At 44.9% G+C, this 25,000-nt stretch overlaps 2 protein-coding genes across 4 annotated transcripts in view; both read left to right on the forward strand.

Annotated features, from left to right (window-relative positions):
- Positions 1 to 3,932: 3,932 nt before the first annotated feature.
- LOC310807147 (protein transport protein Sec24C) lies at positions 3,933 to 17,171 on the forward strand. Of its 3 annotated transcripts, none has more exons than XM_083673470.1 (21): positions 3,933 to 4,004; positions 4,592 to 5,377; positions 6,391 to 6,554; positions 6,757 to 6,868; positions 6,982 to 7,109; positions 7,431 to 7,566; positions 7,738 to 7,844; positions 7,993 to 8,105; positions 8,576 to 8,767; positions 9,466 to 9,562; positions 9,828 to 9,932; positions 10,136 to 10,303; positions 10,579 to 10,674; positions 10,871 to 10,967; positions 11,311 to 11,459; positions 11,714 to 11,852; positions 12,117 to 12,238; positions 14,376 to 14,555; positions 15,187 to 15,390; positions 15,657 to 15,746; positions 16,088 to 17,171. In XM_083673470.1, the coding sequence occupies exons 2-21, from the start codon at positions 4,639 to 4,641 to the stop codon at positions 16,226 to 16,228; spliced, it is 3,279 nt and encodes a 1,092-aa protein (XP_083529596.1). In that variant the 5' UTR covers positions 3,933 to 4,004; positions 4,592 to 4,638; the 3' UTR covers positions 16,229 to 17,171. The 3 variants fall into 3 exon arrangements, with proteins under 3 accessions (XP_083529596.1, XP_083529595.1, XP_083529597.1); XM_083673469.1 differs by having other exon boundaries at positions 3,947 to 4,215; XM_083673471.1 differs by lacking the exon at positions 10,579 to 10,674 and having other exon boundaries at positions 3,947 to 4,215.
- A 1,453-nt stretch (positions 17,172 to 18,624) lies between these two features.
- The window catches only part of LOC310806982 (calcium/calmodulin-dependent protein kinase type II subunit beta-like), a 57,262-nt gene continuing 50,886 nt past the window's right edge, over positions 18,625 to 25,000 (forward strand). The window contains exons 1-2 of the mRNA XM_083673262.1: positions 18,625 to 18,889; positions 22,652 to 22,746. Coding sequence (XP_083529388.1) covers positions 18,828 to 18,889; positions 22,652 to 22,746 — 157 coding nt within the window. The 5' untranslated portion in view covers positions 18,625 to 18,827. The remainder of the gene's footprint in view (positions 18,890 to 22,651; positions 22,747 to 25,000) is intronic.

Consider the following 25,000-nt stretch of genomic DNA (forward strand, 5'->3'; position numbering starts at 1 on the left):
GTCTGCCTTTTATGTGTGACCGTCTCTTCAAATATCCGATGTTAACCAGCTTCGCTACAGAAAAGAGAGCAATTTGACAGTGCGGATAGGGGTGTTTGAACTTGAGGAGTGAGTTTACCATCTCTGCTCAGTGACATGAGCACACACACCCACACACACACGCATACATGCACGCACACGCACGTGCGCGCGCATGCACACACACACACACACACACACACACACACACACACACACACACACACACACACACACACACACAGAGCTACAGTACCTGGTGAAGTGCATGTCGTGCATAATGGTGGCAAGGAGACAAAAGACACAGATAAACTTCTGACCTGTGTTGATAGGGTTTTCTGCAGTGGTATAATTGCTGACATGTTTGACAAAGACAATGTTGATGTTGTGTTTATTAAATCACAGATCACATTGATTAAATCGTAAGTGTTTCAGCATAGTGCTTTGTTAGACACAGCAGTGCGAGCCCATGGCTGCAATCAAATCCCGATGAGGTGATTTTCCATATACAGTAAGCCATCCTGTCTTCCCTCTCCCTCTCTATCCACATCTCCGCTCTCCTGCTTGCAGCCTGGAGGCAGGTAAACGGGGGTACTGTAGTCTATAAAAGCCCACTCAGAGGCTCTCTCTCTCCGCCTCCTGTGAGAGGTTAAGTACAGCAATAAAACCTGGTGTATGGGTTGCCAGCTTTCATCAAATATTGTACTGGGATGGACTGGGGGGTGTGTGGGGGGTGGGGCGGAGTGTGTGATGGATTGACTGTGTGTGTGTGTGTGTGCGTGTATGTAAAGTGCTGCCTTCAGTAAGTATTCACCCCCCTGGACTTTTTCCACATTTTGTTGTGTTACAACCTGACTTTAAAATAGATCAAATAGATGTTTTGGTCACTGATCTACACAAAATACCCTGTAATATCAAAGTGAAAATTATGTTTTAGAAATATTTACTAATTAATTAAAAATGAAAGGCTGGATTGTCTTGATTAAATAAGTATTCACCCCCTTTGCTATGACATTCTTAACATTTGCTTAAATGCAAAAATATTGTCAACAAATCACTCAATAAGTTGAACTGAGTCCATCTTAATGCAAGGATAATAGTTTGTGTGATTTTGGAATTAATGTCTTTGCTTTTATAGGGTCTTTGATTTGCATAGGAATCAAATGTGGATCAGGTTGTCATTACAAAGTGAGAAAATGGAGAGGAACAAAACTGCTCAGGAATGCAACTCTGAGGCCTGGGGAGACTTACAAAAATCTACAAAGCTGAATGGCTGAGAGGAAAAAGCACAATGGGACAACATCATCTCAGTCATGCTACAACATTGGTCTATAACCAAGTGGCCAAAAAGAATACCTTCATGGAAAAAAAATCTCACATCCATAATTGTGATTGCAACAATGAATTCAAGTGATACAGCAAAGAAAGTGTCTGGAATGTGTGTTTATTTGGTTTTACTACAAAGTTTTGGTTTTACTACAAAGCAGTTTCCGCACCATCCCTCATGTAAAGAATAGTGGTAGCTGCATCATGTTATGGGTATGTTTGTCACTGCCAGGGACTGGACGATCAAGAGAAAATTATGACATTTTCTGAGTTGGTAGTGACAGCCTAATCCACACAGTATATAATTGATTCCTATGCAAATCACAGACCCTATAAAAACAAAAGATATTGATTCTGAAATCACTTGAACTATTATCCTTGCACTCAGATGGACTCAATTCAACTTAGTGAGTGACTTGTTGAAGAATTTTTTTTGCATTTGAGCTCATTTTAGGGGTGTCATAGCAAAGGGGGTGAATACTTACTGACTCAAGACATTTCAGCTTTTACTTAGTATGTATTTGTATTCATTAGTACAAATGTATTTTCACTTTGACATTATAGGATATTTTGTGTAGATCAATTAAATCTATTTTAAAGTCCGGTTGTAACACAACAATATGTGGAAAAAGTCCAGGGGGGTGAATACTTACAGAAGGCACTGTATGTGTGTGTGCATGCATGCATGCATGTGTGTGTGTGTGTGTGTGTGTGTGCGTGCGTGGGTGCGTGTGTGTTGGGGGTAGAGTACCGCCAGTGTTAATCAGCAGCCTCTCGGCTTCTGGACCCCATCAATATTACAGCACACTGGGTTGGGGGCAAGGAGGGAGCAGATCAAATATTCATCGCTATAACCTCTCCTCTCCTACGCTCCAATACTGTACCTTCCATTGTGCTTCTCTACTCATAATGCTTATTCTTGAAAGGAAACCCTCTGGAGCCAAGAGGAGCGGGGTACTTCTGTATTCAGTTATTCAGGGTTCCTGAGGGGGCTGTTGGGTTAAGTGTTAAATGGAATGAGAACTCCAGTTAGGGTCAAGGACATGACCACTAAGATATTACTCCTGTTACGAACTGCTGTGGTGGTGAAATCATTCACCTGGGAATGGCGAACACTGTAGAATAAAATGTGATAAAACAACAAAACAACAACACTCATGATTGCATACAAACCACAAAGCATTTACTGAAACAATTAAAAGCTGTAATTGACTGTAAGGACATCAATGTCCAGTGTTCCATAGTGCCATTATATGGACACTCCAAAGTGTGGTTGGCTACTTGTTCTATTGGTAAATTGTACAGTTATAATCTTCTCATTGTAACATGGGCCCTTTATCAATTGTTTGAAACTCGATTCCTCGCGTCCTCTCCTCTGTCCTCCACTCGCTTCCTTCTCAAAAAGCATTGGAGGAGAAGATTTAAGGGGCGGAACCTAGATTTTCTCCTTCAATGCATTTTGAGTAAGGAAGCAAGTTGACGGAGGAGAGGACGCGAGGAATCGAGTTTCTAACATGTCTCGAAAGCTACCTTCTTAAAAAGAAGAAGAAAAAAACCCGACTGAAATTACTGTACCGCCATCTATTGGGCTGAAGTTGTAATTATACAGTCATTTCTGAAATTGGACGGTATATTGATTGACGAGATGAAGGTAAGATTATGTGACTAATTTAAAGCAAACTATCATAAAATAACAGTTCTGGTGGTTTATACAAGTGGCACTTAGTCCTCCAAAGCAGTTTCATCATGATTATAATGGTTCTTGATAATGAATAAATATTAATGGGATTATGATTAGATAAGCGTTGTCAATCATGGTATACACTTATTAAGCACTTTTTTTGGGGGAATAACCGGTATATCATCCAGTAGAAAAATCGTCATAAAAAGAAAGACATAAAATCCATACAACCTCAGCTGCAGGGGTTATATAAATGCTGACCTATGTGTGTGTGGTGGGGCTTATGGCCAAATTCAATGTTTTTACAGTACATCTGTTGGGGCTACGTTTTGATCTGTTTTGTCTTTATTTTTTTCGGTTCAATACCAATTAAAAAGTACATTACTGTATCAAGTTGTAGTAGCCTAATACCTAATAAGCCTAATAAGTTTTATGCTATGTTGATGTTGATGTTTTCCCTCTCTGTATACTCTCCCTGTCCCTGACCTCAAGGTGACATAGGCAAGGGGCAAGGCAAGTGGTGCCAGACGGACTGAAGAAAAGAATACCCAGGAAGGTATTCACATGGAAACCACCTCATCACTACTCTGTAGTATTAGTTCTCAGTACAGTTGGAACATAGAGCATATAAACGTTTATTCTAAAATATCTGGTTGGAATCTTCTCCAGTCCACTGTAGCAACGTAAAGGTACTGTACTGCCACCTATTGGGCTGTAGTTGTAAGCACATGGTAATTTCAATCAAACTGGTGCGGTTTGAAATTCCCAACTAGGACATGATTATGTGACTTCAAAGTAGCCATACAACAACTATTGTTTCAAGACAAGATGTTACAATAAATACGTTTTCAGTTGACTTGACGGATGGTTCTATTTCTGCGACGTGGTGACGTCAGTCCTCCGTACGCCCCGTGATGCCAGCTGGGTGGGCGCTCTGCGGTTCTTGACGGTACATTGTAACTAACCATCAAATGAAAATGTAAATGCTTTTCGGAACATTATTTTAAGCAGTTTGTGTAATATGTCGTATGGCCTCCGTGCATACCGGGTGGAGATGATGAAACAAATAAATGAGGTGCGGTCTACACCGTGGTGACTGTCATATTGACAGGATCCCGAGAAAGGAAGACGGTAGAGGGGGGAGGTTTACGATGAGGTTGATGAACTAAATGTCATTTCACATGTCAAAGGTAGGCAGCTGTTTCATTGTCATTGGAACAGTATAATGGAATTGTATAATGAATGTCGTGCTTGGCATTTGTAATGGTCTTTCTGCAATATATTTAACTGTGAGTGGGCTGTTATACCGTTCTGTTTTAGTCATTGATAATCGGTTTTAGTATAATATTTAGTACGAGATGACCTGTAATCTCTGGACACATTCACGACAATTCTTTTGTCAACTTTCTGTTTCAGTTCTGTTTCATTACCACATGGGGAATATCTATGTGTGCATTTGAAAATGTATATGCTCTTACTTGCTCTTACTCTTCTGTAAGACACTGATGCCCATAAGATGACTCTATTTGACCTCTTTTATTTATTATTCATCATGTTTTGTGGCAGGACATCCCTCCAAACTGACATCCAATCGTAGAATATTATGGGAGAAGATGGACGTACCAGCAGCCAACTCGAGCTACGGACCTGGGCAGCCCTGGACGTGTCAGAACGGCTGGTCCACAGCCCCGCCTCAAGCACCCCCACCCAGCAACCCTCTACCCACCTTTCAAAGTTTCAACCTGGGGCCATCGTCACACCAGAGTCCGCCTAACCCCCAGCCATCCATGCTAGACTACCAACACCAGGGCTGTCCGAGTCTGAGCCAGCTCCCCATGTCACCACCACCACAATCACCCTTCACCCAGGGTCCCCACAACACCCATCCATCCATGACACCATGCTCCAACCAGAAGCCTCAGAATACACCTCCAACTCTGACACACACATACACAAACCAGCGTCTCCACAACCACAACAGCCCACCATCCACACTTCCAAATCAAGTACTTCCACCGCCTTGCGGACCCCCATCCGTAACACCATGCCCTCAAAACCAAGGACCTCAGAATGCAGTCTCTCCCCTATATCCATATGCAAACCTGGGTCATCCGAACTGCCCCCCATCAACTTTGATGTTCTCAAACAAAGTTGCCCCCAACAGCCCTCCATTCGTGGGAGCGTGTGTGAACCAGGGAGCCCAGAGCACCCTCCATCCTTCCACGTTTGGGGGTCTGAATCAGGGAGGTCCTCCTCTTGCTTGTCCTGGTGGGGTGGCGTATAGCCCTGTCCAGACCTCACCTGTCCAACAGCAACCTCAATGGGCTTTGCCACAGCAGCAACAATATAGTGGTAAGCTATATCAAAACACAGCCTCATTACACACAATCATGATGCACACTAAGCCCTAATTCACACTACAGAGCTGAACAGAGCTGAGCTGTACTGGGCTGGCCTCGTTACGCGTCCACCATAGTGGCTGAAACAGTGCTGGAGAAGTCAGTGTGAAAGACAAATTCTGAGCCAGGAGAGGATGATACGGGTTGGTCCTGTAGTGTGTTAAGCCCCTAGCATACTAACACACTATACATTGCCACATGAACACAGACACTGACTGTAATGATGATGTTTCTGATATTGAAGAATAATATCCAATGGCGTGTGGAAGGAGGTGGATACTCAAATTGAGAGTTAAATAAAGACTTAGTTAAATAAAGATAAAGTTTATTAGTCAAATCGATTTGGGACACCAAACTACTGTCCAAGAGAATGGTCAGAAGGGAAGTGGCAACCACAAAGAGTTTGCAGTCAATTTTATCGTAGGTAGTAAACATGAAACCAGGATATAAGGCTCATTTCAGTTAGGCTCGGCGCCAGTGAGTCTGACATGTTATCAACAAAGATCTTGGGGGCTGGTACCGCTTGTTGTAAAACCACATTCCAAGGATCGCTCAGAAAAATACATTCTAACACTGACAAAAATGAAAATGGTCATGTACAGGTCTCCCTAATATGTTTGTCTGATATCCCTAGTGTCTTTCTACAGACTCTCCATAGTCAGTCAAATATATCTTGTTCAATGGTTATTGAGCAGTCAGAAGTTGGTGGGGTATCAAGGTTCAGAATAAAATGGCTGACATGTTGAAGCACCAATACACCAATACAGATATCACAAGCTAGCTAGCTTTCGTAAACAACTCATGGATGGAAATGATAAACAACAGTGTATCAAATCAAAACCAAGCACATCGGATCATGTTTGGGGTCCCTCCGAAAGCCCGTATAAGGAGAACAGGCGTTGTGTCAGAGATACAGCGGCTGTGAGAAGAGGCTTATGTTATCCCCGACTCTTCTCTTTCTCACAGATGGACTCTACAAGTCTGCCCCTGATACAACCTCACACCATCACAAAGAACCTTTGCAGGAGGGGACCGCCATGCAGTCCTGTTCCTCCCCAGGCGGCAGTGGGGTGTCCAGCCCCAGCTCTGAGTCACGCTACGGCCTGGACCCTCAACTTTTACCCAGCGCTGTAAGTCCCCCTCTCCTCTCTCCTTTCCTCTGCTCTATCTTTCCTTCTCTTCCTGGTCGGCAGAGCACAGGTCATCGACTCATCTATGTTACTGATGGCACACATTGTGACTTATCGTCCTGGTTAGATATACCTCTCTCTCTTTGTCTCTGTCTGTCTCTCTCTCTCTCTCTCTCTCTCTCTCTCTCTATCTCTGTCTCAGGTGCGGGTGATGGAGGAGGACAGGGCAGAGTGGGATGGCAAGGTGTTTGTGTCTGAGACCAACTCCCCTCTCCCTCCACTGCCGACCACAGACTGCATCATGGAGGACAGAGGTGAGACACACACATACACACGCACACACACACACACACACACACACACACATGCACACACACACACACACACACACACACAGATGATCAGTGGTCCGGTGTTGTTGCCTCAGGTAGCGCCATTCCTCGTTTCCTCCGTTCCAACTCCTACTGCGTCCCCTGTGAGGGCCAGACTGCCCTGCAGAGCCACCTTCCCCTGGGGGCCCTTGTCACCCCCCTGGCTAGGCTGGAAGAGGGAGAGGTCAGTGTCTACTCAGCCCTGTTTGAATACTTTGAACACATCCAAATCCATCCTTCCATCCTTCCTCCTATCCTTGAAGAAATCGCTGATCTAACATGAAAGCAGAGGTGAAAGCAACACAAGGAAAAGCATAGACCAATCCAAATCGAGTTAGATCAGCCCTTACTTCAAGGAAGGGACAAAGGAAGGATGGATGGATGCATTTAGTGCATTTAGCATTCCTCTTTTTCTTTCACTCTTACACCCTTAGTAAATCAGCTAAAAGTGACTTTTAACACTTCCGCTCACCTACTGTTGTCTGTTTGTGTTGTTGCTCTCTAGCGCCCCCTGCCAGTGTGCAGTCAGACAGACTGTATGAAAGGCTGTGGTGAGTGTGGGGCCTACATGTGTCCAGCTATGGGATGGCAGGACTGTGGCCAGAGGTTCTACTGCCCCTTCTGTGGGAAACTCAGTGAAGGTAAGCGCTATCTTCCTCTGTCTTCTCTTTTTAACCTACCGCTTCCAGTCTTCTCTTTTCCTCTTTCCGTCTTAAGTCTGACATTCTCTCCGCCTCTTCTCCCCCTCCCTTTCTGCCACTTTCTTTCTTTCTCTCTCTCTCTCTCTCTCTCTCTCTCTCTCTCTCTCTCAGTGTCTTGGAAGCATTACCAGCCCACCACAGGTGAAGGGGTAAGGGTGGACAGAGATAAGAGACCTGAGCTTAGCCTGGGTTCCTACGAGATACTGGACACTCAACAGGTCAGAACCGCACTAAACACACACTTTCTACCATTGTTTGTGCGTATATATGTGTGTGTGTGTGTGTGTGTGCGCGCGCGTGCGTGTGTAAGTGTGTGCTCTCTCTGTGTAATATGAATGATATAGTGCTATATTGTGTGTTTTACAGGGAGAGGCTGCTGTGTTGCTGTTGGCTGTTGATGTGTCTGCCCCAGCACTGAGAGGAGGGCAACTGGACCTCATTAGTCAACAGTTACGCTCACTCCTCACACCCCTGCATAGGTAAATACACACACACACACACACACACACACACACACACACACACACACACACACACACACACACACACACACACTGACCCATGCATGCCCCTCACTCACTCACTCACTCATCTGTCATCACTCAATTCATATTGACTGAACATACTATAGGAGGGTCAAATAAAGGTGCTCAATGAGTAAATGCTAAGTGGGATGCTTGGGAAGACCCGACTCTGATGTCACCCCATTGAAGTTGAGTTTAATGTAAGGATTAAGGTTAGGGTTAGGTAAAGGGTTATGGTCAATGTTAGAGTAAGTGTAAGGATTAAGGTTAGGGTTAGGTAAAGGGTTATGGTTAATGTTAGAGTAAGGGTAAGTGTAAGGTTTAAGGTTAGGGTTGAGGGTAGGGTCGTCCCAAGCATCCCATTTACCATCTACCATCTCTTACACTATGTCATACTGAGTAACATCACTCTTGACTTGTTTGAGGGAGGAAGGTGCTGTCCAATCGGATCTCCGTGTGGGTTTGATGACCTACGACAGCAGGATCCACCTCTACGACCTCAGCCCCGCCCTGTTCCGCCCTCACATGCTGGTCGTCACGGAAACAGAGGATCTTCAGCTTCCTGTGAAGGAGGGGCTACTTGTGCCTCTCAAAGACTGTATAGACGGCATCGAAAGGTAACTTTTTAGTTTTTCCCCATAAAAAGCAGGGTTTGTAGTCGGGGTGTGCTGTGGGAGTCGTCATACTCGGATTCAAATGTTTATATATTCCTGTACAATATTACAACCGTTTCGGAAGGGATGCGCTTCGAGCTGAGATAAACGCAGACTGCTACGGCTGTACGTCATCCGCTGCCTTCTATCCACCTGTCTGTCTGAGGTGAAGGAGACGGCGTGGGGGAAGGGAGGAGGAGGGCACAGCGTACAGTTCAATGCTCTGATCCAATCACGGCAGCAGGCACATCGCACAAATCTCTCATTCGGTTACAGATAGCTTAACTAGCTAGCCAATGGAGTACTTAGGATCCGGCCCGTAAAACGCCCAAAGTCCGTAGTGAGTAATGTTTTCTTAGTGAGTAGTCGGCACAGCCCTAGTTTGTAGTTAGGTGGGTGGCCTGGGTTGCTAAACACGACCATAACAAGTCAAGGTGTCACTGCCACCTGAAGGAGAAAAAAGAAGTGAGTTATGGACAGCCCCATAAATATGAGAAAATATTTACGTGGTCCTGTCTAATCCTTTCATTTAAGGCCACCCTCAAGTCAATGTGTAGCTTTGCTTAGTAACGGTCCACCTGCCATGTGTTGTGTGTGTATGTGTGTGTGTGTGTGTGTGTGTGTGTGTGTGTGTATGTGTGTGTGTGTGTGTGTGTGTCCAGTGTCCTGCAGCGTATCCCTCTGTTCAGCGCTGAGTGTGAAGACTCCAGTGGGGCAGCCATGGAGCTGCCTGTCAGAGCTGGACTGGCCATCCTGAAGGTCAGAGCCTCATGTTAATGCATGTTAATATCCCTGCTGTTTACCACCTAATCTCATAGAAAGTCTTACTTGTGATGATGGTGATGTGTAGCTGTTTGTCTCTCAGGCGAACATACTTATTGTTAGTGGGTCTGGATAAGAGCGTCTGCTTCAATGACTCAAACGTAGAAGTACCTCCTCTCTGTTATTTCTATGTAAGCTTGTAATGTATACCACACAGAAGAAGAGCCTCATGACCGCCTCCCTTCCCTGTCTCTCTGTTCAGGAGGTGGGCTGTTCAGGCAAGCTGCTGATCTTCCACACTGCCCCCTTCACAGAGGGAACAAACACACACAGCCCCTCCGGGTTTTTCAGCTCCAGCAAACCAAAGGTAGTACAGGCACACACACACACACGCACATACACATACGCACACACGTACGTACGTATGTACACACACACACACACACACACACACACAAACACACACACACATACCACCTCAAAACAATGTCCAACCTCAGTTGTTTCTAATATAACACCAATAAATGAATTAACAAATCACTCTCAATCCTCCTCTGCCATCTATTCCAGACCCTCTTCCAGCCCTCGGACCATGCCGTCTCATTGGTCAAGGAGTGCGTCAGTCAGGGCTGTGGCGTGCACCTGTTTGTGTTCTCCCAGCAGGATGTGGGCGGGGCCTGGCCGGGACACGTCCCATACCTGACGGGCGGGGCGTTGCACTGCTACGACACTCTCCAGGTACAAGAACACACTCCTCCTCCTCCTCCTCGCCCTTCACCACAGTCTGGAATGACCTTCGCAGGGCAGTTGGCACCTGTGTACACAGAAAGAGATGTGCGGTAGCTACAACTAAGACTAAGTATGTGAATGGTATGCGATTTACAGTAGGGCTGCACGATGAATCAAATTCATGTTGCAATTGCGATTTGAATATGCGCGATTTCTAAACCGCAGAAGGCTGCGATTTGGGGTTTTTATTATTAGTTTTCTTTTACACGCAATCAATAAAACAGAATCGCATGGAGACACGTCTGAGGGAGAGATGGTGGCTCGACAGTGTGCATGCACAGCGGAGGCTGACCAATCAGAAGCATCCCTTTGACGAGGCAGTTAAGATTGCTGTCTTTGCTCACTTTTTTAACATTTTCACATGCAAATTGGAGCCCAGAGTCTGTGAATGGTATATGTTATTGTATGCGATTTAGCGTGAGAACACTGCACGTGCCTGACACCACGAATGAATTTCCGTTGAGGAAAAAAATCAAGTCTATGTTCTATGTTCTGATTTGTTAGTGTTTTTCCCAGGGTGAGGTGGAGAGGGAGCGCTTCAGCACTGATCTGAGGAGGAGTATGGAGACAGAGACTGGGTACAGGGCCCAGATGAGGATCTTTGTCACTAAAGGTATGAAGGGAGAGGGTCAGACTGGGTGGTGGGGCCATAGATATATTTACAGATTGTTCACGTGTATCTATCTATCCCCAAGTGTCTTCAATGCATCAGTTGATGATATGCATCATCATCATCAACAACAACAGCTTAACACTCTATAAACTGATTCTAAAGATAGCCAAATAGACACTGCAGGATTTGTTTTGGCACTGAACTCTTGAGACATTTTCTGTCATGTTTTTGTGTATTCACTGTCTCTGTGCTTGTCTGTGGTACGTGTCTGAAGCACTGCTGTAGTTCTAATAGCGATTGCCCTGTAAGGGATAAATAAAGTCGCTGTTTCCTGTTCCTCCAGACCTGCGTGTGTCAGGATGCTACGGCTCCTTCGCTCCCGGCCCTCATCCCGGCCACGTCGCCTTGGCAACACTTGATTGGCGGACAACGCTGGCTGTTGAGTTGGCACACAGCAGAGCTCTGGATGAGAAGAAGGGTGTGGTCATCCAGGTGGGCGGTAGTTTGATTTAGTCATGATGGGCCAAGTCCTAACTTGAGATCCGTTGCTTGCGTAACGTGTTAAATCGTAAACTCGTAAAATGTTCGGCCCAAAATCTCGCTTATTTACGTGAAAGTCGAAAGTTATGCATGCTGATCTCAAGTTACGATACAGCACTATGACACTCGACTACAAACTCTAGCACCCTAATAACCTTAATCTTGTTCTCCTCTGATGCTCTCCTCTTCCCCCCCCCTCCCCCCAGGTGGTCCTGTCCTACACCAGTCAATGGGGAGAGAGGAAGACCAGGGTCCACAGCCTCAGCCTGCGCTGCTCACGCCACCTGCTGGACACCTTCCGCAACTGCCAGGCCCAGACCCTGCTCGCCTTCTACTGCAAGAAAAGTAAGAGGAGGATACCTCCATCTTCTGTTGACTTCTGTCGCTTGAAAAGCTTCATTTGATTCATAGACATAGACCGCCCTAAAGTCTGCTGCATCTTCTCTATTACGGAGCAACTAAGGGGACACGTCCGACTGGCAAACCATGAACCCTAACCGTAACCAAATTTCAACCACTTCGGAAATTCAACATCGGATTGCAGTTGGAGCGTGTCCCGTTAGTCTTTCCCCTGTCCAAATGGCCTGTGTGTGTGGGGGTTCTTTGCAGTATACTGTGCCGCGTTGGAGCGCCCTCTACAGGAGCTGAGAGAGGAACTGCAGGCGGAGGTGACGGAGGCTCTGGCCTGCTATCGCAAACACTGCAGCTCCACCTCTGTGTCACCAGGACAGGTAAGTGAAGGAGATCACACACACACACACACACACACACACACACACACACACACACACACACACACACACACACACACACACACACACACACACACACACACACACACACACACACACACACACACACACACACACACCAGTGTTTCCCCTATATCCATTCATCCGCGGTGCTGCACCACAGTCAAGTCACTGCCACCACGGCAAAAAAAAAAGGAATGGAACATCATAACATTTCCACCAAACGCTTTTGCGACAAAATAACGTTACCGATTTAAATCAGTCACACTGGTGCGAGCCACAATTATGGCGGTCGTTGATTCAACATTTGTGACAACTCTCCTCCTGCCTCCTACCGCTGATAACGTTCTCCTCACTGCTGCAGAGGAGGAAAGTAAAAGCAACTTAGGTACGTCAGTACGAGATCGCCACTACCTCAGGGCTCATGGTGTTGAACCTTCACTGTTTAACTGGAGAAAAAAACCTTGGACATAAATAATATTATTAGACATAATAAGCAGGCCTAGCACTAACTGCGTGGTGTGTTTACACTTCACAAAAGAGGCCTGGAGCCTACTGAAGGACTTTCGTTCTGTGCAGAGAGTCATTTTTTTCCAGTAGATTTAGCGAACAGACATGAAACAAAATCTACAGGACAAGACCTGTTTTACCTTCACATTGCATATGAGTTACTGTAACAAGGGATGTGGCCAATGTAGTGTATTGTGCATTATGCGGAAAAAACCTCCGGAGGTTCAAAATGTAACGTCAAAGAATAATCTCTCTTTAAACAGCATTTATTAGAGTAGACCGAGCGGGGCTGTTTATGAGACACGTGCAGGACAGGATCTACTGAGGGGCATGGTTGGGCATTGCCCACACTGATCTAATGATGCCCACTCCATTGATTTTGAGATGGCATGAGTCATGTTCAAATGTAAAAGTCTGTCTGGAGCCCGAAGGCTGTCTTGAAAACATTGTTTTGCAGTCAAGTGTGATTTTATTTCCCTAGCTGCCAGTTGATGGCATTCCCTCCTCAAACTCATTATCAGGCTTGGTTTCATTTTGGAGTCATTATCGCTTGAAACAGTCACCAGAACTGAACATCTAACAGTTGTTTTATAAAAGAAATCTCCCAGGGTTGATGTACCCGGACCCCCCCTACATTAAAAAAAAAAAAAAAACATTGCTACAAAATATCCTAGGGGAAACATTGCACAGACACAAACACCACACAAACTCTTATCTGAGACTCACTGACACAACGCCCAGCAGCTGTCCCTGTAAACACTCAGCGAGGTCTCTTTTGTGAAGCGTAAACACACCACACAGTTAGAACTAGGCCTGCTTATTATGTCTGATGGGTTTTTTCAGTTAAACAGGTTCACTATAACTATAACAACACTATAAGCCCTGAGGTAGTGCCATACAGCAGAGACAGAGAGAGTTTTACAAGGCCAGGTTTTATTGTCTTTAGATGTTGGATTTGTATTGACATTGTTAAAGCATAATTAGGTGTGGAAACCAATTTGTATTTGTAGCACCTGGGCTTCATCTCCTCAGCATAAATGTGTCTGCATTTTGTTATTTGTTATTTATTTATTCGCACACATAAATACATTAGAAAACAGTGAAATGATAACATTTATTTAAAAAGTGCAGATGAGGTAAGAAACCTGTCTCCAGGTTATATTATAACCTCACCCTAATTTACAGATTTAAAACATAAAGGTTTGTGAGAAAGAAAAGAAAGATTAAGCTATTTCATTTGAGAAGAAACAAGAATGTATGATGATAGGCCAGGTTCTATCCTGTTATTTTTACCCTCTCAAGATGTTGCTGTGTATAGATTATCCTTTCTCATATTTGTCTGAGAAAATATGAAGCTGGTTGTTAAAGGGTGTGTGTCTGTGTGTGTGTCTCTGTGTGTGTGTCTCTGTGTGTGTGTCTCTGTGTGTGTGTGTGTGTGTGTGTCTCTGTGTGTGTGTCTCTGTGTGTGTCTCTGTGTGTGTGTGTGTGTGTGTGTGTCTCTGTGTGTGTCTCTGTGTGTGTGTCTCTGTGTGTGTGTCTCTGTGTGTGTGTGTGTGTGTGTGTGTGTGTGTGTGTGTGTGTGTGCGCGTGTGCGTGCGTGTGTTAGCTGGTGCTACCCCAGTACCTGCGAGCCTTACCAGTGTACATCAACAGCCTGAGGAAGAGCGAGGTCCTGCTGCCCTGCCTGCGCAGCTCCGTGCATCAACGCCTACAGCTGCGCAGTCAACTGGTCTCCATGGACACCAGGACCACCGCCTGCCACTTCTACCCACTGCTTCTGCCTTTGGTACGTCGTGGTGATGATGATGATGATGATGATGATGGAATGACTGTGAGAGAGGAAGCATGTGGCTCGTTATAACACCAGGTTGAAGACTTGAATATTGTGGATTGAGGAATATTGGAATATCTATCGATGAGACAGTCCACACCTGAAGTTTGATACAAAGATGATGCGTTTTATAGATCATATTTTGTGCTGTGTTGTTGTTTCGCTTAGTTGTTCCATCACCACAACATAGCTAATATGATATTCATCACCACCATTCATAAATCATATGTATAATATGCTGGTGAAAGGCTTACTGTACAGTAAGTAAAAGTCATAAAGACAGATTTGTCATTAACAAAGGGCAGCGTAATGGTAAAGTGTTACCAGTTTTTCATTGGTCCAAACATGAAGATTATTAAACCAAATTACAACTCTTCTTCTTCTACTTCTTCTTCTCCTTCTCCTTCTCCCTCTCCCTCTCCCTCTCCCTCTCCCTCTCCCTCTCCCTCTCCCTCTCCCTCTCCCTCTCCTTCTCCTTCTCCTTCTTCTCCTTCTCCTTCTCCTTCTCCTTCTTCTATGTTACTCTCCTTTATTCATGCTCATGTCCTTTCCCCCCCTACCCTCTCGTCATCTGTCCCACCTGCAGCCAGTGTGTGGTGATGGCGATGCTGCTAGGCTTCCTAGCCTAGCAGAGGCTGTGCGTTGCAGCGCTGCTGGCCTGGACCCCCAGGGCCTCTACCTGGCCCACTGTCCCCTGGCCCTGCTCCTCTGGGTGGGCCACGGGGTCCCCAGCCAGACCCTGGTCCAGCTCTTCAACACTACCTGCCTCTCTCTGCTGCCCTCTGGGGAGGTGAGGGAAGGAGGGAAGGGGGAGGGAGGAGAGAGAGGAGAGAGAGAGAAAGGAGTCGGTGGCAGGGAGGGAGAGGGAATGAGGAAAGGGTGAGAGAAGTGAAAAGATAAGAGGTGAAAAGGGAGGAATGCTTTTGAGTTTTTGATTTCTGACTGGGTTCTCTCACCAAGCTCAGGGAAAGACATGGATGGACCGTGACTTATGAAACAGTGTTTGTGTGTGTGTCTTCTCTCTCTCCCTCCCTCCCTCCCTCCCTCCCTCCCCAGATGAAGCTACCTGTGCTGGACAATCCTCTGTCTACCAGTGTGAAGACACTCATGGAGATCCTGAACTCACAAGCACCCTATGCTCGCAAAGTGAGTCTCCAAAAACATTGCGTGGGAGATGGCAAGGTAGCGAGCTGGCACCCAATCCTCTCTGACTCATAGTCTGTTCCTCCCTCTGTCACTTGCACTTGCTCTCTTGCTCTCTCTTCAAACTTGACTCTATATGACTGGCTATGTCAACCTCCTCTAAAAGTGTGTGTGTGTGTGTGTGTGTGTGTGTGTGCGTGTGTGTGTGTGTGTGTGTGTGTGTGTGTGTGTGTGTGTGTGTGTGTGTGTGTGTGTGAGAGAGTGTGTGAGAGTGTGTGTGAAAAAGAGAAGTAAGAAAGAGAAAAATCTTTAAACTCTGAACTGTATGTGTGTCTTCCCCTCAGCTGAGGGTGGTGAAACAAGGGGACAGCTCTGAGGAGGCCCTCCAGCGCCTCCTGGTGGAAGACAAGAGTCCCAACGGCGGAGCGTCCTACGCTGACTTTCTCTACCACCTCCACGTCAACTCACTCAGAATACTGGTGTGAGCCACACTGTGTGTCCCCAACGCCCTTTAGAACCACGGATGGTCTTCACAACCAGTCAATCTGTTGTCCAGCTCTCCACTCCAAAAGGCTCCTGTATCAAACACCCAGAGGCTATGGGCCTGTTCCAATACTCTAAAAATGCATCCTTCCTTGAAGAAATCACTGACTTGACTTGACTTGGGAAAGACCCAAGTCATGATCAGTGATTACTGTACTTCAAGGAAGGATGCATTTTTGAAAGCAGTGGAACATGTCCCTATTCTCTCAAGTGGCTTTGTGTCCTTGTGTCCTTGTGTCCTTTCCTTCATGACAGCTGAAAAGGTGACAGGTCTTGCATGAAGGGAAGGAGATGAGGAGAAGGAGCTATCTGAGACGATTGGGTCATGGCCACAGGTTCTCAAGAGGGCTCCCTCTCCAAGACCCCCCCCCACACAATCCCTGTGTACATCTGTGGAATGGGGTAGGGGGAGAGCACTTTTGTTTTAAATTGTACTCATTGATATCAACATATGAATGATTATTATCATCATCATATGAGTTATCATGATCATCATATTGATTATGCAACTAAGGCACAACTGCTTGTGCCGGATGTCAGCAAATGCATGGGGACGTTTCAAGCAATACAGAGGGCATGATGTCTTATTTATTTGACTGTTGTGTGAATTATTTTGTATACATTTATATGTACAATCTGTGTGTTGTGTTTGAACTAATGAGTGATGTAATTTGCTCTGACAGTTGGCACCATAGCTGACTGTCAAGCTCACTCCTGTATAAGGATGGAAGTCTCTACTTGATATGTTAATTTATTCCAGTGCCATGGCAACTCTGTAATCCTGTGTGTGTGTCTGTGTGTGTGTCTGTGTGTGTGTCTGTGTGTGTGTGGTCCTTTAAAGCACTGACCCTAACCCTGAATAAAAGTGGAATTGGCCATTATGAATACACCTGTTTGCTGTGTAAAATGTTTTAATCAAATCACCATAACCATTGCATAGTGGTTGTAAGACAGTCACTTCAGAAGTACGCACTTGGCTGCATGCTAATTGATTATCATGAAATGAACAAAAAATTCCATAGAGAGGGTGCAATTAATTAAGCAACATCCTAATTAGTGATCTCACAATGATGTGGACTACAATCCAGGTCGTTCGTGTGTGTGTGTGTGTGTGTGTGTGTGTGTGTGTGCGCGTGTGTGTGTGCGTGTGCGCGTGTGTGTGTGTGTGTCATGCCCCTGTAATGGTGTGGAAGGCTGTTGGTTATTCAAAAGGTCCCATATAGATAAATCAGCAGACATGCGACATCAGTGCTGTGACCTCAAAGTTGAATGGTGTGATGACTACACCACTCTTGGTACCAGAACCAATTTGCTACTCAAAATAATACAGTATACTGAGTGGCATCGTAAAATCCCAACGGTAGCTAATGTGCTACTTTAGAAATGGGGAGCGAGAAAGTAACTCCCTCCTGAGTCATTGTTGACGAATGAAGCTAATTGGTGACAATTATGTCGCATTACTCCCTGACTGTAGGATGATTACTGTTATGTGGGAGTGAGCACTAAGTGAACTGTGATGTTTCCCCATCTGAAAATCAAATGACACAAACCCACACAGCAACAGCAGAGCTCTTTCAAGTTACTGTAGCCTGGTATAAGAGTGCATTACTACTGGTTTGAGGCTAACCACAGGATTTTGACTGCAGTTTTGAGGCAAAGTCAAAATTTCTCCACTTTTAAATACAACTATGACAAGGTCTGAGACTATGAGACTAAATATTTGGACACTGCGAAGAAAAGTGACTGCAAATTCGGGGTTAAACTCAGTTTGGTCGTTATAAATGTGACAAGAGAATAAAGCTATTCTATGAAGACACACCCACCCACTGAACACTTCCTGCATGTAAAAGGAAATCATTTTGGCAAAGCAACATGATTTATCGAAACTGTTCGTCACAACCATTTGTCCATTGTAAAACAACATCTTAAACATTTTTCGTGTGATATCTTTGTTTCTATGTGCTTTATATATAACTACAGAACACAGGCTTACTTCTAACATATTCATGCCATGTTTGTTGACTGACAATATGTCATGTATTGGCTTCAATGTATACAATCAAATGTTGGTGCATTTGTCATTAAAATCAGCATTTGCACCCCCACACAAAACACAAATAACCTCTCTCTTCAATTTGCCCCTATTTGGAAGTACAGTACACATGGGGAGGTGTGTATGGTTACATTACCCACGCCCGCGGTTACACGTATTCCCCAATCGAGGGCAGCAGTGAGCAGTTTGCGCCAGTGCTTTGACATTAGCGGCAGTCGAGCGCACTGGTAAGGAACGGTACGGTACGGTACAGTATCTAGCTACAGTAGTAGTGGGGGAGACGAGAGCAAGCAACCTTCTTGGTCGCTAGTCTTCCATATCAACCTATCCTTCACGCAAATACTTATCACTGCCGTAAAAGGCGTCTCGTTGAATAGGCGGCAGCTCGGAAAGAGGACGCATATTTTGAGAGAAATTACATTTCACGGAGGGTTATCAAGTAGCAGAGGAGCAGCCCGATCCGTGAGACGACCACGAGAAACGGAGACATGGCTGTGACAACCTGTACACGATTCACGGACGATTTTCAGCTCTACGAAGAGCTGGGAAAGTAAGCTTTTGTACTTTGATGTGGCGATTTGCATGACACATTTGTAAATATGTCTTAACGTTGTGGTTTTCGTCAGCGAGCTGTACGAGATTGTGTGTTGTTGGTGTGGTCTTTTTTTCGGGGTGACACAGTGGCGCAAGGCAAGGGTGACAGCGCGCACTCTCAAAATACGCTCTCTCTCTCTCACACACACACACACACACACACACACTTTGCGTTCCCGATAAAGTATTGCAGTAGTTTTTCTACGGCTCCGAGGAATAGCTCTCTGAAAATGTAAACCAGCGCGCTAGCTGGACTCTCTTTGACATATACGCCCCTTTCCAAACTGCCGCCCGTCTCTCTCTCTCTCTCCCCCCCTGTCCCCTACCAGCTATACCGCTGGTCGCTACAGTGGAGCGCCATAGACAGTGACATTTTGAAGCTGTCAAAAAAAAAAGAAACGACTGTTTGGTGTGTGTGTGTTTATAATTTGTGTGTCTGTGGTGAACATGCCTTGTGTGCTTGACGCGAGGGGAGTGTTTGGTATCGTTACCGCGCCTCCGTTTCCACGGGTGTACATGGCGCTGCTTTTGCACAATATCTCCGAGTCTGTGTTGAATTATTCAGATTACACAACGTTACAGCGGGAGTGATCTGCAAATCGTGACATTTCGAATGGACTCAGGAGTCAAATGAATGATTCATCATCTTTATTAGTGTTTTTACTAGCCGACTCATTTAGTCGTAAATGATAATAACCCATGCACGGACTTCATATCCTACGGTAGGATGTGGACTCACTGGAGAGTAAACAGTCGTCGACAACCAATGTGCAGGCAGGCACATAAGGCTGCCACTGGTTGACGAATACGTCCGATGTATGTCATGTTATTACGTTCTGTCATTATGTTTCCTGTCACAGCTTTTGAGCTGTCATATACTTTTGATGTGGTTGTTGTTGTTGTTTTTTTGTTGCTTCAATCAGGCACACACACATTTTAATAATGGAGATGATGCTGGGAATATTAGTGAGAGTGTTGCAAGTGTCATTTTAAGCAACGTTGAATTGTGTGTGCGTGTGCGTGTGTGTGACATCAACAACGACAGAATTCAAATCTCCTAGGACTGACATCATTAGCCTAGCTTTTCCCAAAATATGCATGCCTCAAGCAAGGGAGAATTAGAAAGAGCCAATGATGGCAGTTTGGGATTTGAATTCTGTTGTTAGTAATGGTTGCGTCATTGCAGTAGCTCTGTAGAAATGATTCAGCCTTACACTCCGCCTGGAGAAGTTGTGAACACTTCAGGAACCATTTCTATATGATTTGGCAACGCGCCTTGTGACTGCAATGAAGATGCCCAGGAACGCAATCGTTGTCTGCAAGCAGGAAGTTGCCCTTGTATAATGATGTCATCATTGATGAGTCTATCTTTAGGCTTACCACCATACACACAGCCTCATGTCCTCTCAGACAACGTATGAGACAGGATTGTCTGTACACACCCCAACATATTGAAGAAAAGGAAATAACAGGACAGAACCTACAGTAGGCCTATCATCATACAGACACAGTGAATTTAAACTTAGGAGATGAAGCCCAGGTGTTACAAATACAAACTGGTTTCCACACCTAATTATGCTTTAACAATGTCATACAAATCCAACATCTAAAGACAATAAAACCTGGCCTTGTAAAACTCTCTCTGTCTCTGCTGTATGGCACTACCTCAGGGCTTATAGTGTTGTTATAGTTATAGTGAACCTGTTTAACTGAAAAAAACCCATCAGACATAATAAGCAGGCCTAGTTCTAACTGTGGTGTGTTTACGCTTCACAAAAGAGACCTCGCAGAGTGTGAACTTTCCAGGGACAGCTGTTGGGTGTTGTGTCAGTGTCCGATTAGAGAGTGTGTGTGTGTGTGTGTGTGTGTGTGTGTGTGTGTGCGTGCGTGCGTGCATGGGGGATGTGTGTGTGTGTGTGTGTGTGTATATAAAGTGTGTCTCTCCCCATTACGTGTGAGTGTGTGAGTGAGTGTGTGAGTGAGTGAGCGTGGGTGCGTACGTGCATGTGTGTGTGTGTGTGGCTTTCTTATTTCCCAGCAGCCCCCAGTCATCCCAGCTATGTGGGGCGAGGTGCAAGTGTCACTGCGTGGCCTTTCCCCCCTCCCTATCCCAGTGGTCTGACATGGGGGTGGTGGGGGGGTGGTGGGGGGGTCATTGTAAATCACATTAATGTCTCCACAGAGACATGTGGGGCAGACACAGACACTAATGAAAAGCACTTTGTTAACACATTAATTCTGACCAGCTCAGGGCAGCCAAGAAAGCCGTGTTCCACTTGCTCTTCCGATGTGTTGGGTTGTCAATCGAAATCTGTGTGTGTGTGTGTGTGTGTGTGTGTGTGTGTGTGTGTGTGTGTGTGTGACATAGCCAGGGTGTTTCTTAGGTGTCTAGTCTCTCTAATGCGTTGGGTGTGCTTAGGGTGTGTTTTTTTCACTCGGGCTGTGACAGTTACATGGTGACCATCGGTTACATGGTTATACGTGGACGACTGTGAACAAATTCTATATTTTCATATAGATATACTTTACCCAGTAGCAGGAGTGTAAATGAATGATCATTAACAATTGTTTTACTCCCTTAATCCATCTATTTATCAGACCTCCGTCTCCTTCTCCCAAAGGGAGCGCGTTTCACTTTCAAGTTCACTATTGGTGACCTTTTCATTTGGCGTGCGCTTTCTTTCATGCCAGATGTTCTTGCTCTCTGTTGAATAAACAAATATAGCTTCTATTTAAAAATGTTGGATGTCTATGACTATGATCACCACAATGTTATTCTGGCTCTGTCATGTGGTATTGTTGTGTCAATCAAGAGTCACATTACTGTAGCTTTCAAAAGTCAGCGTTTTCGAAACGCAGATCCTCCCAAAATGCATTTTGATAGATTTCACCTGTGTTCTAATTAAACAAGTTGACATTTAGCAAGCTACTGTGAATTAGCGAGACATATTTTCCCTTTTATATACACATAACCCTGAACTAAACTGTTTTGGAGGTTATTTAAATGATTATTTGCAGGCGATAGACCGCTACCCACAATTCCATGACTGTCACAGCCTTATCTCACACACACACACACACACACACACACACACACACACACACACACACTAACACCCCCCCTTCAACCCACACACACACACACACACACACACACACACACACACACACACACACACTAACACACACACACACATACACACACTAACACCCCCCCCCCTTCAACCCACACACACACACACACACACTAACACCCCCCCCCCTCCTTCAACCCACACACACACACACACACACACACACACTCATCTTACACGTTAGAATGTGCTGACTTTGTGTTGGGAACCTCAAGGGAGCCTATTAAGCAGACAAACCCTCACCGTATATTCTATTAATGTAGCCACAATTAGCGTGCAAGCGAGTGACATCAGGCGTATTCTATGCTGTGCTGGGAGAAATGTGTGCAGAAGAGATTATCAGGAAAGACCTCCATACGACATAGAAAATATACTTTAGTGTCCTCATTGTCTGTTTCAAGTTAATTTAAACATTATAACGACATGTCATATTGTATATTATATATTTAATTCTAAAGTTATATCATATTTCTTTTGGCATACTGACCTTGTCGTACCCAAATGCATTCACAAATGACATTAGGTTAAGCTATTTATGTGGTTGAATGTTAATCAGGAGGTCCCTTTTGTTTGTGTGTTTCCAGGGGAGCATTTTCAGTGGTGCGCAGATGTGTCAAGCTTTGCACAGGACAGGAATATGCTGCCAAAATAATCAACACCAAAAAGCTATCTGCGAGAGGTAAGTAACCACAAGCTGTCCCCAAATGCTGTTTGAAATCCATTATTTGGTTACACTGGTGTATTGCCTAACAATTTTATTGTAAATAGACCATGAGTAAGGTACTGTATATGTTAGCATTTTGAACTCACATTGGCAATCCAACCTTTACTGGGAAGCATCAGTATACATTTTCTTCGGTTGTGATGGATATTGAAAAGTCTTGAAAATGGCATTATGGCCATGGAAAAATCTTGCCACATGAATAGACAGGCCTAGCCTACTGTATATTCATTCTCAGTGTCCCATCAGTTTGTATCGTTTATTGACACTAGCTTAGATATCCCCATGAAAAAAAGGTCCAACTTTCACACTCCCCTTGTGAGTAATGTTAATCAGGATCACAGGTATTGGGTAACTGTTTTCGCCAAAGCCAAGGCCAAATGCCACAGCCACAAGCACCAATACAGGCAGGCAGATCCACAATGGCCACTGGACGCTTTTTCACGCCTCCAGTTGCCGAGTGTAAATCTCCTGCTGCCCTCTCCCACTCGTAACTGGAGCCCGGTGTGTGCCAGGTGTCACCGCAAACACTTGACTGTCCCCCTTCAGACAGACAGGCAGGCTGACAGACAGGGCTGCTTATTGTGCTGGACATGCTAAGTGTAGTGAACAAGCATTTCAACAGGCATTAGTAGGGGGACCCTAGAAATAGAATGAAATAGAATCATTCATAGAAATAGAATGAAATAGAGTCATCCATAGAAATGGAATGAAATAGAGTCATCCATAGAAATAGAATGAAATAGAGTCATCCATAGAAACAGAACAATATAGAATCATCCATAGAAATAGAATGAAAAAGAGTCATCCATAGAAATAGAATGAAATAAAGTCATCCATAGAAATAGAATGAAATAAAGTCATCCATAGAAATAGAACCATATAGAATCATCCATAAACATAGAATGATATACAATCATCCATAGAAATAGAATGATTCTATTTAATTCTATTTCTATGGTGGTGATCTTCCTGGGAAGATCAAGGTCAAATCAAAAAGATCAGATTAGGGTACTAGACTGTGTATTTGTAATCGGTGGTTGAAATTATACTTGACGTAAATGATTGAGTTCTATGTTTTAAATCAGATTCTTGTCTTTTTTTTGGGAGCCGAACAGAGCTCCACATTGTTCTTTTTTTGGCAACCGTTTGTCTTGGCTCCCTGTGAGTCGAGGGATCGAGGAACACATTAGTTTCACCGAGATTCATTCCATCCCCAGATTATCCTCCTGCCTGAATTAGCATAAGGCCAGACGAGCTAACGCTAATCACACAGATTGAGTTGATGAGGCCGCTGAAGACCAGAGGTTTCTAATCAGGGCTGAAGGAAGGGAGAGAGGGAGAGAGGGAGAGAGGGAGAGAGGGAATGTCGACAGGCGCGGTGCAGGTAGTAATCGGAAGGACGAGGCTCATTGTAACGTGTGGAATGGAATGGTCGAATGCTATCAAACACACTTCTCATTCCATTCCATGCATTACAATGAGCCTCGTCCTCCGATTTCTACCTCCACCGGCCTCCCCTGGTACAGTTCTAACTAAGAGGAGAGGGAACACGTAATAAGGCTTTGGCGAGATATGACAGAATTGCTGATTAAACTATCCAGTCCTGTTCTAACCTATCCAGTCCTGTTCTAACCTATCCAGGCCTGTTGCCTGGCTTCTTCTCTGAGTGGGAGACTAAATGGTAGCATCTGTAAGCCTATTCCATATTCTTAGAAGGCTAGATCTCTTTTTAAATGTTAATATTTGATGCCCAGATTGATCCAATATGACATGGAAGAAGAGCGTAGCCTGGTGTTGTGTGCTGCAATGCTGCTTACTTATGTATGAAGTCACTCGGGGAGGGACTGGGCGGATGGGCGGATGGGCTCATTGGAATGCATAGAACAGAATGAGGAATGGTATGTGTTCGGTCCTTGTCTGATACCATTCCTTATTCCGTTCCATCAATTACAATGTCCTAGTCCTTCGGTTTCAGCCTCCACCAGCCTCCCCGGTGACATAAAACAGTAGGCCTGCCTGAGAAACGTAAACAGCCTTTAGTGGTGTTTACTGTTGGCTGTATACTGCTCCTTTTGAAAATCCTTTCAAATACTTTAAGCGTCTGCTTGAGACTGCCTGGAGTGCCAGATGGGCGGGGTTTGCACTTTTGGAACTATCGCATTGGTTCAATTGCACCAGGCAAACACAATCAAGCACAGATAAGTATTTG

The sequence above is a fragment of the Argentina silus genome (genome assembly GCF_951799395.1).
Source record: "Argentina silus genome assembly, chromosome: 7".
Taxonomy (NCBI): Eukaryota; Metazoa; Chordata; class Actinopteri; order Argentiniformes; family Argentinidae; genus Argentina; species Argentina silus.